A 15,047-nucleotide genomic window follows, 5' to 3' on the forward strand; every position below is an offset into this window, starting at 1 on the left:
CGAGAACTTTCGAGAATCAATATTTACATTCGAAACCATATTCTTGAAACCATATTACGCGATACACGATTTCATCAACTGAATACAAACTGTATACTGGTGACCAAATTAAACTGGAAGATTAAAAAGAGGGATTTTGCCATCATGTTGAGCGCTTTTGTATCTAATGTGCTTTATTTTATTAGATTAGAGAATTGAAAATTACTTGCGGTCGATTGTTGTTTGACTTGGCACTACTGGTATTAGATTTTTCGAAGTTTGGCTGATCAAAGCTGCTGAACTAAAAGAAGTTTTCACGGGAAACTTACGAAGTTTCCCAAGTTTCCCTGGTAGAACTGAATGTTAAGTTTCGAGATTTTTAAGTCACGTACCGGTAATTAATGTTTGAAGCTGGCCCCGCGATCTAACTTGTCTGCCTCTCACCCGGAGGGCACGGGTTCGATTCCCGGCCAGGTCACGCATTTTTACCTGTATATGAGGGCTGACTCCAGGCTCACTCATTCTACGATTACCTTTCATTGAGGAACTATCGATTGGTAGCTGGGGACCTCGGTCTAGAGAGCCAGGAATAACGGCCGAGAGGATTAGTCACACTGACCATGGGTAACCTTGTAATCTGCAGGCTTTCAGGATAAGCAACGGTCGCTTGGTAGGCGGAAGGTCCACTGGAACTGTAGTTTGGTTTGGTTTGGTTTAGGAGTGTTTATAAGATTATAATAATACATATTTCATTTTTGTGACATTTCGTCAAATTCTTGATGGTTCATTTGTTCCCGGATTTTCCATTTTCCCATGTTTTACGTCCCCCCAAAAATGGAGAATCGAGGTTCCACTGTACCAGATTGTAAGGAACCTGGTGTGGAACAGAGAAGTTCCTATGAAATTTAAAAAGATAACGTACAAGATGTACTATACCCCTATACTAACGTATGCATCAGAGACTTAGATTTTGACAGCAAGAAATGAGAGTAAAATTCAGGCCAGTGAGACGAAGTTCCTGAGGAGTGTGGTAGGGAAAACTAGGAGAGACAGAGTAAGAAATGTCGAGGTCAGAAAAGAGATAGGGGTAGAAAAATTTTTTTTTTTGCTAGTTGCTTTACGTCGCACCGACACAGATAGGTCTTATGGCGACGATGGGACAGGAAAGGTCTAGGAGTGGAAAGGAAGCGGCCATGGCCTTAATTAAGGTACAGCCCCAGCATTTGCCTGGTGCAAAAATGGGAAACCATGGAAAACCATTTTCAGGGCTGCCGACAGTGGGGTTCGAACCTACTACAGTGAAACCTCGATTCTCCATTTTTTGAGGGACCATGAGAATAAAACGTACAATACGGGAAAATGGAAAATCCAGGAATGAATGAAAACCATCAACAATTTGGCTAAACATCACAAAAATGAAATATGTATAATTATAATCTTACAAAACTCCTAAACCAAACCAAACTACAGCCCCAGTGGGACTTTGCTTGCCAAGCGACCGCTGCTCAGCCCGAAGGACTCCAGATTACGAGGTGCGCATGGTCAGTGCGACGAATCCTCTCGGCCGATATTCCTGGCTCTGTAGATCGGGGTCGCCATCTCACCATTAGATAGCTCCACAATTAAAGGTAATCACGTAGGCTGAGTGGACCTGGAATCAGACTTATATCCAGGTAAAATTGTCTGACCTGGTCGCAATCGAACCCGGGCCTCTGGATGAGAGGCGGGCATGTTAGACCACGAAACCGCATTAATTACCGGTATGCGAGTTCAAAATCTCGATACTTTATATTCAGTTTTACAGGGGAATCTTCGTCAGTTTCCCGTGGAAATTTCTTTCAGTTCAGCGACTTTGATTAAGCTAGCCAAACTCTTTGAAAAATCTAATAACGCCAAGCCAAACGACAATCGACCACAAGTAGTTTTTAATTCTCTCATCTAATAAAATAAAGCACATTAGATACGAAAGCACCCAAAATGAATGCGAAATCCGTTCATTTCTTAATCTTTCATTGAAATTTGGTCTCCGGTATACTGTTCGTAGTCAGTTTCTGGAAATCTCGTACCGCGTAAATTAGGCCTACGTCGACTTTTAAAGGTTATGTTGAACTCGAAAACATGGTTTTGAATGTAAGTATCGATTCTTAAAAGTTCTCGAATGCATTATATTCAATTCTGCGCATCACAAATCCAATCAAATTGGAAAGATAAAAGAAATATCAAAACTTCAGAAACTACGGTTATTCGTGACCTTGAGGTCATCTGGAAAGCGCGCTCGCTGCACATGTCAGTACGAGTTTGAAATTATGCCAACCATTTAAAATGTAACGTGCGCAAATAAAAGGACTGCAGTTTTTGGTATTTTAACACGAAAACGTAAAATTCCCAGTCTTACATTAGGACCTAAACAGTAATAGGCAATTCCAAGACCTCACATGGCTTTCTTTCTTTTTAATGTAAGGTGCAACATCTGTTTTGGTCTCGCTAACATAATCATGTACGATAATATCAAAAATACTAAATTTGTGTTAAGAAGCAGTTTCGATTCCTGCCTGAAAGCCCAGTTACTCTGCAGTGCCCTGAGCAAAGTGCCAAAAACCTCTTCGGCAGTACGATCGAAAAAAGTAAAAATATAAACATTGAACCCTGGACATAATATGGACGTTTTATAAGTGTGAACATTTGACGAAACTCGTTCCGTCTTCAAGCAGAGCTGTCGAAATGCGCAGTGTCTCCTTGCAATTGTTGTCGCCACTCTCTGCTTTATGATTTTCCGAGATTCTCCAAACAATACCACCCGAATGCGATGCTAAGATGGTCCCTTATGCAAGTTCACCGCCGATCGCTTTTCCAGTACCGGTACAGTACTTGCTTTAATTATCGCAGTGACGAGGCGTTAACGCCAAGATCCATAAATATGCCATAGCCGTCCTTTTGTGAGATACAGTTTATTAAAAAACGATTGATCGAGGATTTAGCGTTGATGGGACTGGAATTTCTGGACGGTTGATCCGGGAAATCGTTTCTTCGAGGAACGGATAATGCGGGACTTTTACAACGTGATTTAATTACGATGCTCGCGGGACCACGTAATTTGAACGCATATTCCTGGAAAACGTATTTTCCGGGAATGGATAATCAAGGTTCCACTGTATCTCCCGAATACTGGACACTGGCCGCACTTAAGCGACTGCAGCTATCGAGCTCGATGGTAGAAAAACTGAGTGATAGGATGGAGAAGAATAAATTGAGATGGTTTGGACATGTTATGAGGATGGAAGGAGGAAGGATACCAAAACAAGTATTGGAGACTAAGATAGAAGGAAAGAGGGCAAATGGGAGGCCCAGAGCAAGATGGATGGATTCTGTCAAGAACAGTATAATAAAAAGAAGACTGGACTGGAATACAATTACTGAAGAGTAGTGGTGGAAGGAGCTGGACAAGGGGAAATGAAAATGATCATCATGATGGCCACGGCCACAACCAGAATGTGCTGCGGTCTAACAAGAAAAGCAGAATTCTATAGGACAGTTCCTATGGCTGAGTTAATTTAATTATGTCAGGTGACATTGAGTGTGATGCCAGAGATCTTTAACCTACCAACAAGATTTTTTACTACCCTTCAAATCTCTACTACCTCAACTAGGATCGAACCAGCAAGCTCCGGATTGTGAGATGGACAACTGTTAAATCCACCAACGCAGCTAATGGTAAACATGAAGTCTTCATAAAACATTAATACTTACTGAGGATCTACATTAGCTGTTGCCTCGTCGAGCATCAAGATTTTGTTGTTCCTGAGGATAGCCCGAGCCAGACAAACCAGTTGTCGCTGGCCCACACTGAAATTGGAGCCACCTTCAGCAACTCTGGATTCGAGACCATGGGATTCGTGTAGAGCATCCTTCAGTTCCACCTAAAAACAAAGGAAATCTTAGCATCCACAGAGCCCAGCAATTAATAAATGAAGGGTGTAGAAAAATGTTTGTAATGGCTGGCATCACAATTATTAGCATATATATCCAACAACTGAAACTTGTAACTAGATTAAATAATTATATGTCTATATTGTCGTTGTTGTTTCAGTCAACAGTCCATAGACTGGTTTGATGAAACTCTCCATATCACCCTATCCTGTACCAACTTTTTTATTTTTACATAACGACCACATCTTCATCTACTCTAATCTCATATATTCATATATTCATACCTTCGTCTACCCCTACTGTTCTTACCACCTACACTTCCCTCAAAAACCAACTGAACAAGTCCTGGGTGTCTTAAGAAATGTCCTACAATTCACTCTCTTTCATCTTGTCAAATGTTACCAAACTGTTCTCCTCTCTCCAATTCAGTATCTCTTCATTCGTGATTCGATCTAGCCACCTCACGCCAGCATTCTTCTGTAACACCACATTTCAAAAGCTCCCATTTTCTTTCTTTCTGAGCTACTTATCATCCATGCCTCACGTCCATACAATGGCATGGTTCAGACGAAAGTCTTCAAAAACATCTTTCTAATTCCTATATCAAAGTTCGAAGTACCGAGCAAGTGCTGTACGGTTAGGGTCACACAGCTGTGGGCTTGCATTCAGGAGATAGTGGGTTCAAGCCCCACTGTTGGCAGCCCTGAAGATGGTTTTCTGTGCTTTCCCATTTTCACACCAGGCAAATGCTGGAGCTGTACCTTAATTAAGGCCACAGCCACTTCCTTCCCACTCCTAGGCCTTTCCTATACCATCGTTGCCATAAGACCTATCTGTGTCGGTGCGACTTAAAGCAAATTGCAAAAAAGTAGATATCTGAAGGGAGCAAATTTCTTTTCTTAAGAAAGACCTTCCTTGCTTATGCTAGTCTGCATTTTATGTCCTGATTACTTCTACCATTATTAGTTATTTTAAACTAAATAACAATATTCATCTATTTCCTTTAAGACTTCACTTCCTAATCTAATATTTCCTGTGCATCACCTGACTTTGATTGCACTCCATTACTTTTCTTTTGGACTTATTTATTTTCAACTTGTACTCATTCCCCAAGTTCAGCAATTTCTCCAGATCTTTTGCAGACTTAGATAAAATAACAATATCATTGACAAATTGCAGAGTTTTCATTTCCTCTTTCGACTGAGATTACCTTTCCCTTTGATTTTCTTTACTGCCTGTTCAATGTAAACCTTAAAATTGAAAGGGGGGAGGGGGCAAAGTGCAGCCTTCCCTCACTCCTTTGTGAACTCCTACCACTTTTTCAAGTAAATATAGATACATATTTTCAGTGTATGACATTTCGTGTGCCAAACTGTACCTTGGGTCGCTAGTCAGAAATAAAAGTGGCATTCTCAATGGATATCCACAACAGAATTGATGATGCTGCTTGTTATTTAAAGGGGCATAACATCTAGGTCATCAGCCCCTAATGGTACGAAAAGTAATGACGATTTAAAAGTCCAAAATCATCTACTGACCAGAATTCAAAACATGATGATGAAGAATGAACGGATGAATATAAATTTAAAACAATCGGTGGATCCGACCTGCAATGCCCCATCTTCCCAGAAACTATCATAAACAATTGTATTACTGACCAAGGGACTGCTTCTAAAGCACAATCCTGAATCTATGATGCTTGTTGTCTAAAGGGGTCCAAAATAAAGGTCAGTGGCCCCTCAGAATGGTACTTATCGCTAATACAGTAAAACCATGGTATTTGTCATGCTGCGTTACTAATCAAAAGTAGCGTAGACTCACGGTGTTCCACACATTATGGTACTACTCACAAATATTGTATGTTGCACAGGTAACGCAGACCTATGGTGTTACATAACAGCGCCACTCATTGGCAACGCAAACCCATGGTATTTCTCACCTAGGTGTACTAATCATGGACGCCGGTATTCCGGTGGTGTTCCTCGTAGGTACTAATCACAGACAACGCAGACCCATGGTGTCGTTCATATAGTGCATCTTATCACAACCAATGTCCAGACCCATGGTGTTTCTCACATAATGGTACTAATCACAGGCAACGTAAGTCTGTGGTGTTCCTCACATAGTAGTTCTACTCACAAGTAAAGGCAACCCATGGTGTTCCCCGTGTGATGACGCTAATCACAAGCAGTTTCATGGTTCTTGATACAATCATCCTTTGGTCGCTCCTTTTAGTTGCCTCTTACGACAGGCAGGGGTTACCATCTGTATCCCCCACCCACAGGGTTCAACAGAATTAGACACACAACTTTAGCATTTGTCTCACTTAAATTATGCCTCCGGAGAAAGAAGAACATTGCAATGAAAACTGAAGTCCACCTCATTCTGATACTTATCCTCACAATACTACTGTATGGGTCCAAAATGTGGACACGCCACACAGATGACTGCTAGCCATCGTGAGATATTCTAAAATGCAGAACTTACTGGAGATTTCTACACATTGAAACTAAGTCATTCGTGAATAACGAGACTGCCAGCGACATTCAAAAGCAGTGCCTGGAATGGTTCTGAATGTTTGTCTAATGATCACTATTCAACTATCGCACCAAATATATTTCATAATTTTTGTCACATACAGAACAAACATACAAACTAGTTCAAAGTAGAAACTGGACTTTGGCAAGGAAGTGAATTATCCCCTCTACTCTTCATCACAGTCACAGATGAAATCCACAAGATCGTTCCACAAAAAAAATGAATGTATCAAATCGACCTTTTAAGAGTGACGATTGTCATGTTAATTTCCATAAAACAATTTTCCGCCTTGTCAATACTTTATACACTTTATTCTATTTAATTACCAATTTAATTAAATAGAATAAATAGAATAGAAAAATAGAAAATAAAAAATAGAAAAAATAGAAAAAATAGAATAAAGTGTATAAAGTATTGACAAGGCGGAAAATTGTTTTATGGAAATTTGTATATAAGTCAATACGGACCAAAATGGTGAAAATAATCAATTCTGTCATGTTAATGTAAATGGGAGCTTAATCCACTGACAATTGTACCTGTAAAGAGCTAATACCTTCATGTTGTACCAGTGTCAGAGCTTCTTAGTTCTTCCTTACATCATCATCATCATCATCATCATCATTGCTATTATTATAAATGAAAATGATCTATAATACCTCTTCTATAGCTTTCCATAGAATGTAGTCTGGAAACTCCTCGAAGGGATCTAGATTCTTCCTCATTGTCCCCGAAAAGAGGACTGGATCCTGGGGAATGATGGATATTCTAGACCTTAGTTCTTGTAGAGCGATGTCTTTAGTGTCCAATTCATCTATCAACACCTTGCCTTCCACCCAGGCAAGGCGGAACAGTGCGGAGATGAGCGAAGACTTGCCTGCCCCAGTACGTCCAACGATACCAACCTGGAACAAGAAAACATGAAAATCACAACATGTGTTCAACACCAAATCACATCAAAGTGCAATATTTGCAACAGATTATGGACTCACCACAAGGTGACTCAGGCACTGTAAGTCAATCGTAAAATCGAAAAAGTAAAGGTGAGTGTAGGAAGAGACAGCAACAGACAGAGCTAGGTGCAAACAGAGAATTGGGAATTTGCTAAGTAAATAGTGACCCAAAAGTCCATTAACATTTGGCGAGGCAATACTTCACGAAATATTGGAGGCAGAGAGGTAATAATTGATACACATGATTGACATTGCATAGGGCTGATTGCAGAAACCATGACTAGTTTAAAGCCTTACACAATGTCAACCTAAACAACATCTAATTCAATCATGATCTTCATTGCATAAACAATGTTCAACCGGTGTTTAACTAGACATTATTTAAAGTTTCAACATTGGTTCAAGAATGCAAATAGAAGTATCTTCCATGCAATTCTTTGCTTGTCACAACCAATGAAATTCGTCGGTGCATGCACCAAACATAAGTCAGTTGTCGTCTTCCTATACATTACTTAAATATGGCTAAGCATGAGCATGATTTGCCCACAGATAAGAAAAGATTATCGACACTAAAGTGACACGCTACCATACGAGGAAGTGTAGTTTTGATTATAGTGTTGTTACGGTGAGTGTAATTGAAATACCTCCTGGGAAGGGAAGATGAAACTATAGTACTATGTAACCCAATGAGTTGTACAGGCCATATAGATGTAGCTTGCATTTTAGATACTATACATTCGAAACGCACCATCGGAGCCCTGAAGACTGTTTTCTGTGTAGTTACCCCATGTTTATATCAGGCAAATACTGGGGCTGTTAATATGACCACAGCTCTCTTCCTTCCCAGTCCTTGCCTTTCCCTATTTCATAGTTTCTAAAAACTTACCTGAATTAGCATGGCAATTATCAGAAAAAAAAAATCTCACACAAATACACACAGAATCTACTTTTTAGTGTCACTATTATGTGTGCTTACTTGGCTGTAAAAGTACTAACTGAATCCCTCCTGGATGATGTATGTGTCACCCCTCTGATGATCGGGCAAGTTATTCCAATATGGACGTTGTGGCCTATAATTTCAGGGAAATTATCTGAAATATAATAAAATATATCAGCTGCTAAGAATTGTAGTCAAGATGACAGTTACCGGACTGTCCCTTGTGTCATATGTTTTATGGCACATTACCTCTAATTGTGATTCACTCCTAAAATTTGAGGTTAGACAGTATTCTTGGTAGTGTTTAAATATGGTCGGTTGAACATCGGTTTTAGACAGCGTCTAAGTGATAAATAACACCTTTGCAATGCAGCAGCCAAACTTGGACTTTGTTTAACAGTAAAAAAAAAAAAGCTCTCTCTCACGACAGCTCCTTTTATACCGTACACGGGTCTCATGTGGCATCATTGACGTGTTGGTATCCAGAGCCATCTGTTGGTCTGCTTGTACACTTGTCATTGGATCAATAAAACCCTATGTCATGTCTAGTATGTGTGCCCATTTGTACTTGACGTGGTGCTGTCCAGCGCCACCTGTTGGTCATTTTGTGTACTTTACTTTGGTGTCCAAAAAACTCTATGTCATACCAATCATGTGTGTGAATTATTACCTCTCTACCTCCAATATTCCATGAAGTATTGCCTCGTCAATTGTTAATGGACTTTAGGGTCACCTTGCAAATTCACAGAGGCTTGCAGACTGAACATTTGAAAGGCATAACAGTCTCTATGATGGTAAAATGGAAATGTACTGGTATGCATGTTATTAATTTTTTCCTACCCAAAAGACAATTTAAGGAACAAAGTGGTGGTGATTACTGTTTTAAGAGGAAGTACAACTAGGCAACCATCCTCTATTAACACTAATTAGAGAAAAAAATGGAAGAGATCCAACACTTCGAAAAATGAAGTTTTCGGCCAAAGAAAGACGAGGGTGACAAAGGGTGTGAAAGTGAAAGACTCCCTAGGCCTCGACTGCTCTGATAACAGGTGGAAACATTTACGTTATTATTATTATTATTATTATTACTTATATATTGTTTCTTGCATTACAAGGCGATGGCCAATGGCAGTGTTTTACTCACTGTTGAACATAGCTGGAATCAACACTCAAATTCTCTTCTGTTCAAATCCTGAAAATTCTAAGGTAACCAAAAGGAATTTCCTAAAAAGCTCGTCTTTATCTGCCATGAATCCACAGCTCACAAAACGAGCAACTTTAAAATCACTGCCGTGTAATATCGGAGCATTCCTCGGCATGTACCGTATACCTACAGTAGATGAAGTAAACCGTAATGGACCAGTGAAGAAACGTGAAAGGTGTTACTTATGTGGTCGAGCAAAAGACATTAGTACCACCATTCAGTGTACTTCCTGCAATCAGTTTGCTTGCAAGAAACATGTAAAAGTTACCTACACATGTGATTCTTGCAACAACGAAGAAGAACGTGAATACTTGTCCTAAAGTTAGTTTATGAACTTGTGATCGGAACAGAGTACATTAGAACTTGTGCAAAGCCTGTGTATTAGAATATGGTTGTGTAATAGGATGTAATTTCTGAAAAGTTTTCAAGCATGCAAATAACATTTATTGTGGAATTTTTACTTGCTACAGTGTATAATATGATATCACTTGTAATTATTAGTGATGTGAATAAATAAAATTTGATGAAAATGAGATATTTACCATTATTATGTGATGTTGAAGTGTGGGGTATAAAGAACACCTGGTCATGTATAATTTTTAGCAGTGCCTGCTGGAGAGTTAATAACATAAGCAAAATTTGCAAAATTTGCACTTGTAAGAGACTTGCAGTGCCATATGATACTAGGCTATTACTGACAACCCATAGAACCAATTTACATGAAAATGGCTTTTCTTGGCTTCCGTTCAATGAATATTTTCAGATTTGATCAAATGAACCAGTTAAGAGAAAATCTCCGTTCTTCCTTGGTCAACATCTTACAATTTCCATGCAGTGCTACACTCACCTTCTCTGTAGGCTTGATAAGGATGTTGAGATCTTTTAGTACAGGTTTCTCTGTAGGCATATATTTCAAGAGGACGTTCACAAACTCAATCTTGCCTGCTGAAGGCCAACCAGCAGGTGGTTTCTTGGCTGGCAAAGAAAAGAAAATCATTCATTTGTTATTACTCGGCTAAGAAAGCTGACAAGATGATGATGATGTTTATCATTTGGACTTTTATGGCCCATGTAACTATTCATGAAGTATATTTTGGGCTACACATAGCAATAGATACCTCTACGCAGATTCTCACCATCACCCTGCCCAGAAACATAGTATCCTTACAACTCTGAACTACCAGGGCCAGGAGGATTTGTGAAGTGTCAGTTCTACAAGAGGAAATTAACGCCTTGAGAACCACCTTTGAGAGCAACGGTTACAGAGAGCATTGATTTCAACGGTTCTGAAATTGATGCATAATCGGACATCTGTTAAAGAAAAAGATGTAAAAGGAACTGCTTACCTACCTTACATACATAACACGACGAATTGTATTGCTAAAATACCATGTATGAACTGTTTTTGAAACATCAATTAAGATTAGGCAACTCCTGCAACCAACTAAAGACAGTTTGCCTAAATTGCAACAACCTTGTACCTACAGAGTTCCTTGTACTTGTGGCAAGATTTATATTGGGCAGACTTCGAGAACGGTATGTACCCGCATCAAAGAACATACCAGGTGTAACAGACTCAATCAGCCGATAAATCAGCTGTTGCTGATCATGCCTTAACACCTGGTAATGATGTCATGTTCCAAGAAGTGGATGTTCCTGCCCATATAGAGCAATATCGCCCAAGAATCATCAGGGAGGCAGTTGAAATACATAAACATCCCGAAAATTTCAACCGCGATACAGGCTACAACCTCAGTGAATCATGGCTACCTATTAACAGAACCATTAGAGAAGGATGCTTTACTGTTGCCATTCATTATCTCTAGGATGGGGCTAAATTGGCGTCCCTTTTACATCTTAGGGCACCATTTAAAGTTCCTTGTTGATTTCTCCTAGCAACCTTTAATGTGTTGTTTCATTTCTCTGTTGTCTCCTGATGAAGAAAGGCAAGGTTCCTTTTGAAAAGCACAGAGTGTTTATATAGTTCATTACACGGCATAAGTCCAAAATATACTTCATGAATGATGTGTGTTGTTTTACCCTTTCCCACGGACTATCTATGACTCACTGTCTGGCGAAACCTAGAGTAATAATTTGCTTGTCAGGTATAGTTGCGGAGTACCTTCACTAAACTATTTGTTCCGTAAAAACCACTTAAGATATCAGTTTCAAATTTTGCAACAAGGGACAATACGCTATATATATTCTAAAATGATACAATGAGATCACCTAATTACACGCAGGAAGCCCCCAGTTCGGAACGATACATCAAGAAGCATCCAACATGGTACAAGTTAATGTTAAATTGCTAGGTCTTAAAGTCAGTCTGAATTGCTTGACCTGATGGGGCTCTTATTTTCTTTTTAATGGAGATAACACAGGACTTCACCCTGAATCTCCCAATTTATTTCATTTCCGGGATTTGTCGGATAAAGATATTTACATAGCAAATCATACTGCATCTCGGACATACAAATTACAAATTATTTTTCACTGAATGGGAATGGAAGATTATTTGACATCAGTTGGAATATTGTGTAATTACAAAGAGGCCCATAGTTCGAAACAGAATCAAGTGGATGATTAAAACTGATAATTATATTTTGTCCAAATAGGCCTAATATTTTTAACAGATGGTACCTGAATGAGCATTTCCTGTCCTGTGTAATATACCATATTTTGATTTCCCTCAGGTTCATCTTCTGTTCCAACTGCTTCTCATACCATTTTTATTATCATACCTACAACTTCAAACTCACTACCATTGCATTCGTCAACATATTAAATTAATTTGTAACAAATATCTTCTTCACTCAACTGGTTTTTGTGTAGCCATGTTGCTGCAATGTGTTTACATTCAGTCAGCTGTCTGTTCTATCTAAGAAAACATATAACAAAACACTTTAGTTTAGCATTCCGTGCATGTCAGTTGTATCTAGGAAGTGCAGGGAATTCTCTGGTTCCAAGAAGTTATATGTTTAGCAGACAGATGGCAGAGGAAATCGGTTTGAAAGTCGAGTACGCTCTACTACGCAACCCAAGGGAAAGAGTTAAAGGGGCCTAACAGCTAGGTCATTGGCCCCTGATGGCACGAGGTGCAATGAAATCCAAATTAAGACTTCAAAATGTATCCAGTGACTGCAATCTAAAACGAATGCTGATGTAACAAAAACAAGCAGTGGATCCAATTCACAACGTCTTAATTACTGGGATGATATGTATTGTTGGAAGGGGTCCAAAATTCATGTCACCGGGCCCTCATAATGGCACTAATCACTGGTAAAGCAGAACCATGGTGTTCCTCCTACAGTAGTACTAAGCATAGGTATCACAGATTCATAGCGTTTCTCTCATGGTGGTACTAATCACAGGTAATGTAGACACATGGTATGTCACACATAATGGCACCACTTGCAAGTAACACAAACTCATGGTATTCCTCACACAGTGGGACTAATCATGGGCGCTGGTATTCCCACGGTGTTCATCACTTGGTGGAAGTAATCACAGGCCATGCATACTCATGGTATTGCTCACACAGTTGTATTTGAGTGCAGCGCTCGGCACATACTCTCGCTAGATGCTAGTCTCTTATAACCGAGCACCCCGCCTCGGTAGAATACACACGATGACACTTATCACAAGCAACGCCCAGATCCGTAGTGTTCCTCACATAATGGTACTGCTCCTAGGTAACGTACACCCATGGTTTGTTCCACAAGGTGGTACTAGTTGCAAGTAACATCAACCCATGGTGTTCCGCACGTATTAATCACAAGTAGTCTCATGGTTCTAGTGTAGTCATCCCTTGGTCGCCCCTTTTAGTCACCTCTTATGACAGGCAGGGGATACTGTGAGTGTATTCTTGTCCTCCACCCACAGGGGGTAAGCTGACAAGAGGCAGATTACTCTACGGAATGAGATGCAAAGGAAACTTCCAGAGCTGAAATAATGGTGATACTTGGATGCCTGTACCTAATAGGCACTAAGAAATGATACCACACAAATGTTATTGAGCTATGGAATTCAGATGGAACTGGAATGCACATACTGAGAGCTTGTATGAGCTATAAACATTTTCTATTCTTGCTCCGTGCTCTGCGATTCGACAATCTAGAAAAAAGAGGAGACAGAAGAAAACATGATAAATTGGCGGCCATCTGTCCTTTTTTGGATGCTTTTGTAGTGAACTGTCAGAATAGTTACAGTGTTGGTGTCTACATCACAACTGATAAAAAAATTCAAATTGTTCTGTGGACAATGCAGTTTTTTGCAATTCATCCCAAATAAACCCACACAGTGTGGGATAAAAATGTTTCTAATGTGTGATTCTAAAACATTTTTTACCAACAACTTAGAATTGTATTGTGGTAAGCAAGAGGAAGGTCCATATTTTGTTTCCAACAAGCCAAGTGATATTGTTCACAGTCTGATTTTTTATATTGAAGGTACCAACAGGAACATTACTACTGAAAACTGGTACACCAGTGAAGTCCCTCTTAGATAAGAACCATACTCTAGCTGGGGTCTTACCAGAGACTTATAATGCTTTCTCCTTTACATCTTTACTACAACCCCCAAATACCCTCATAACCATGTGCAAAGGATCTGTACCCTTAATTTACAATCCTATTTATGTGATTACCCCAATAAAGATCTTTCCTTGTATTAACACCTAGGTACTTAAAATAATCCCCAAAAGGTACTTTCACCCCATTAACGCAGCAATTAAAACTGAGAGGACTTTTCCTATTTGTGAAAGTCACAACCTGACTTTTAACCCTATTTACCATCAAACTACTGCCTACCATCCATCTCACAACATTATTGAGGTCATTTTGCAGTTGCTCACAATCTTGTAACTTATTTATTACTCTATACAGAAAATCATCATCCGCAAAAAGCCTTATATCTGATTCCATTCTTTTACTCGCATCATTTATATTCATAAGGAAACATAAAGGTCCAATAATACTGCCTTGAGTAGTTCCCCTCTTAATTATTACAGGGTCAGATAAAGCTTCACCTACTCAAATTCTCTGAGATCTGTTTTCTAGAAATATAGCCACGCATTCAGTCACTCTTTTGTCTAGTCCAATTGCACTCATTTTTGCCAGTATCTGGAATCATTCATCCTCTTACACACCACTCTTCTTACACTTTGATGACATGCTTTATCAAGTCACACATAAACACTGTCAAGGAATTTTAAATATTGCTTGAAATTATCGATAGACAGAAAACAAAAGAATGTTGTCAGAACATGGTAACCTGAACTCTCTTTAATGGTCGTGCCAAGATTAGGTGCCATTTTCGGTCTGGAAGACTATCAAAGAATAAAGAAACAAACGGAAAAAAATGAAATGGCGTATGGATTTTAGTGCCAGAAGTGTCCGAGGACAAGTTCGGCTCACCAGATGCAGATCTTTTGATTTGACGCCCTTAGGCGACATGCATGTCGTGATGAGGATGAAATGATGACGACACACAGACCCAGCCGCATGCCAGCGGA

At 39.5% G+C, this 15,047-nt stretch overlaps 1 protein-coding gene across 1 annotated transcript in view; it reads right to left on the reverse strand.

Moving 5' to 3' along the window:
* LOC136885586 (ATP-binding cassette subfamily C member 4) overlaps positions 1-15,047 on the reverse strand; it is a 174,734-nt gene that overhangs the window by 29,818 nt on the left and 129,869 nt on the right. The window contains exons 20-22 of the mRNA XM_068230337.1: positions 10,383-10,510; positions 7,101-7,346; positions 3,727-3,896 (exon numbers count right to left, since the gene is read on the reverse strand). Coding sequence (XP_068086438.1) covers positions 3,727-3,896; positions 7,101-7,346; positions 10,383-10,510 — 544 coding nt within the window. The remainder of the gene's footprint in view (positions 1-3,726; positions 3,897-7,100; positions 7,347-10,382; positions 10,511-15,047) is intronic.

This window comes from Anabrus simplex, chromosome 14, assembly GCF_040414725.1.
Source record: "Anabrus simplex isolate iqAnaSimp1 chromosome 14, ASM4041472v1, whole genome shotgun sequence".
NCBI lineage: Eukaryota > Metazoa > Arthropoda > Insecta > Orthoptera > Tettigoniidae > Anabrus > Anabrus simplex.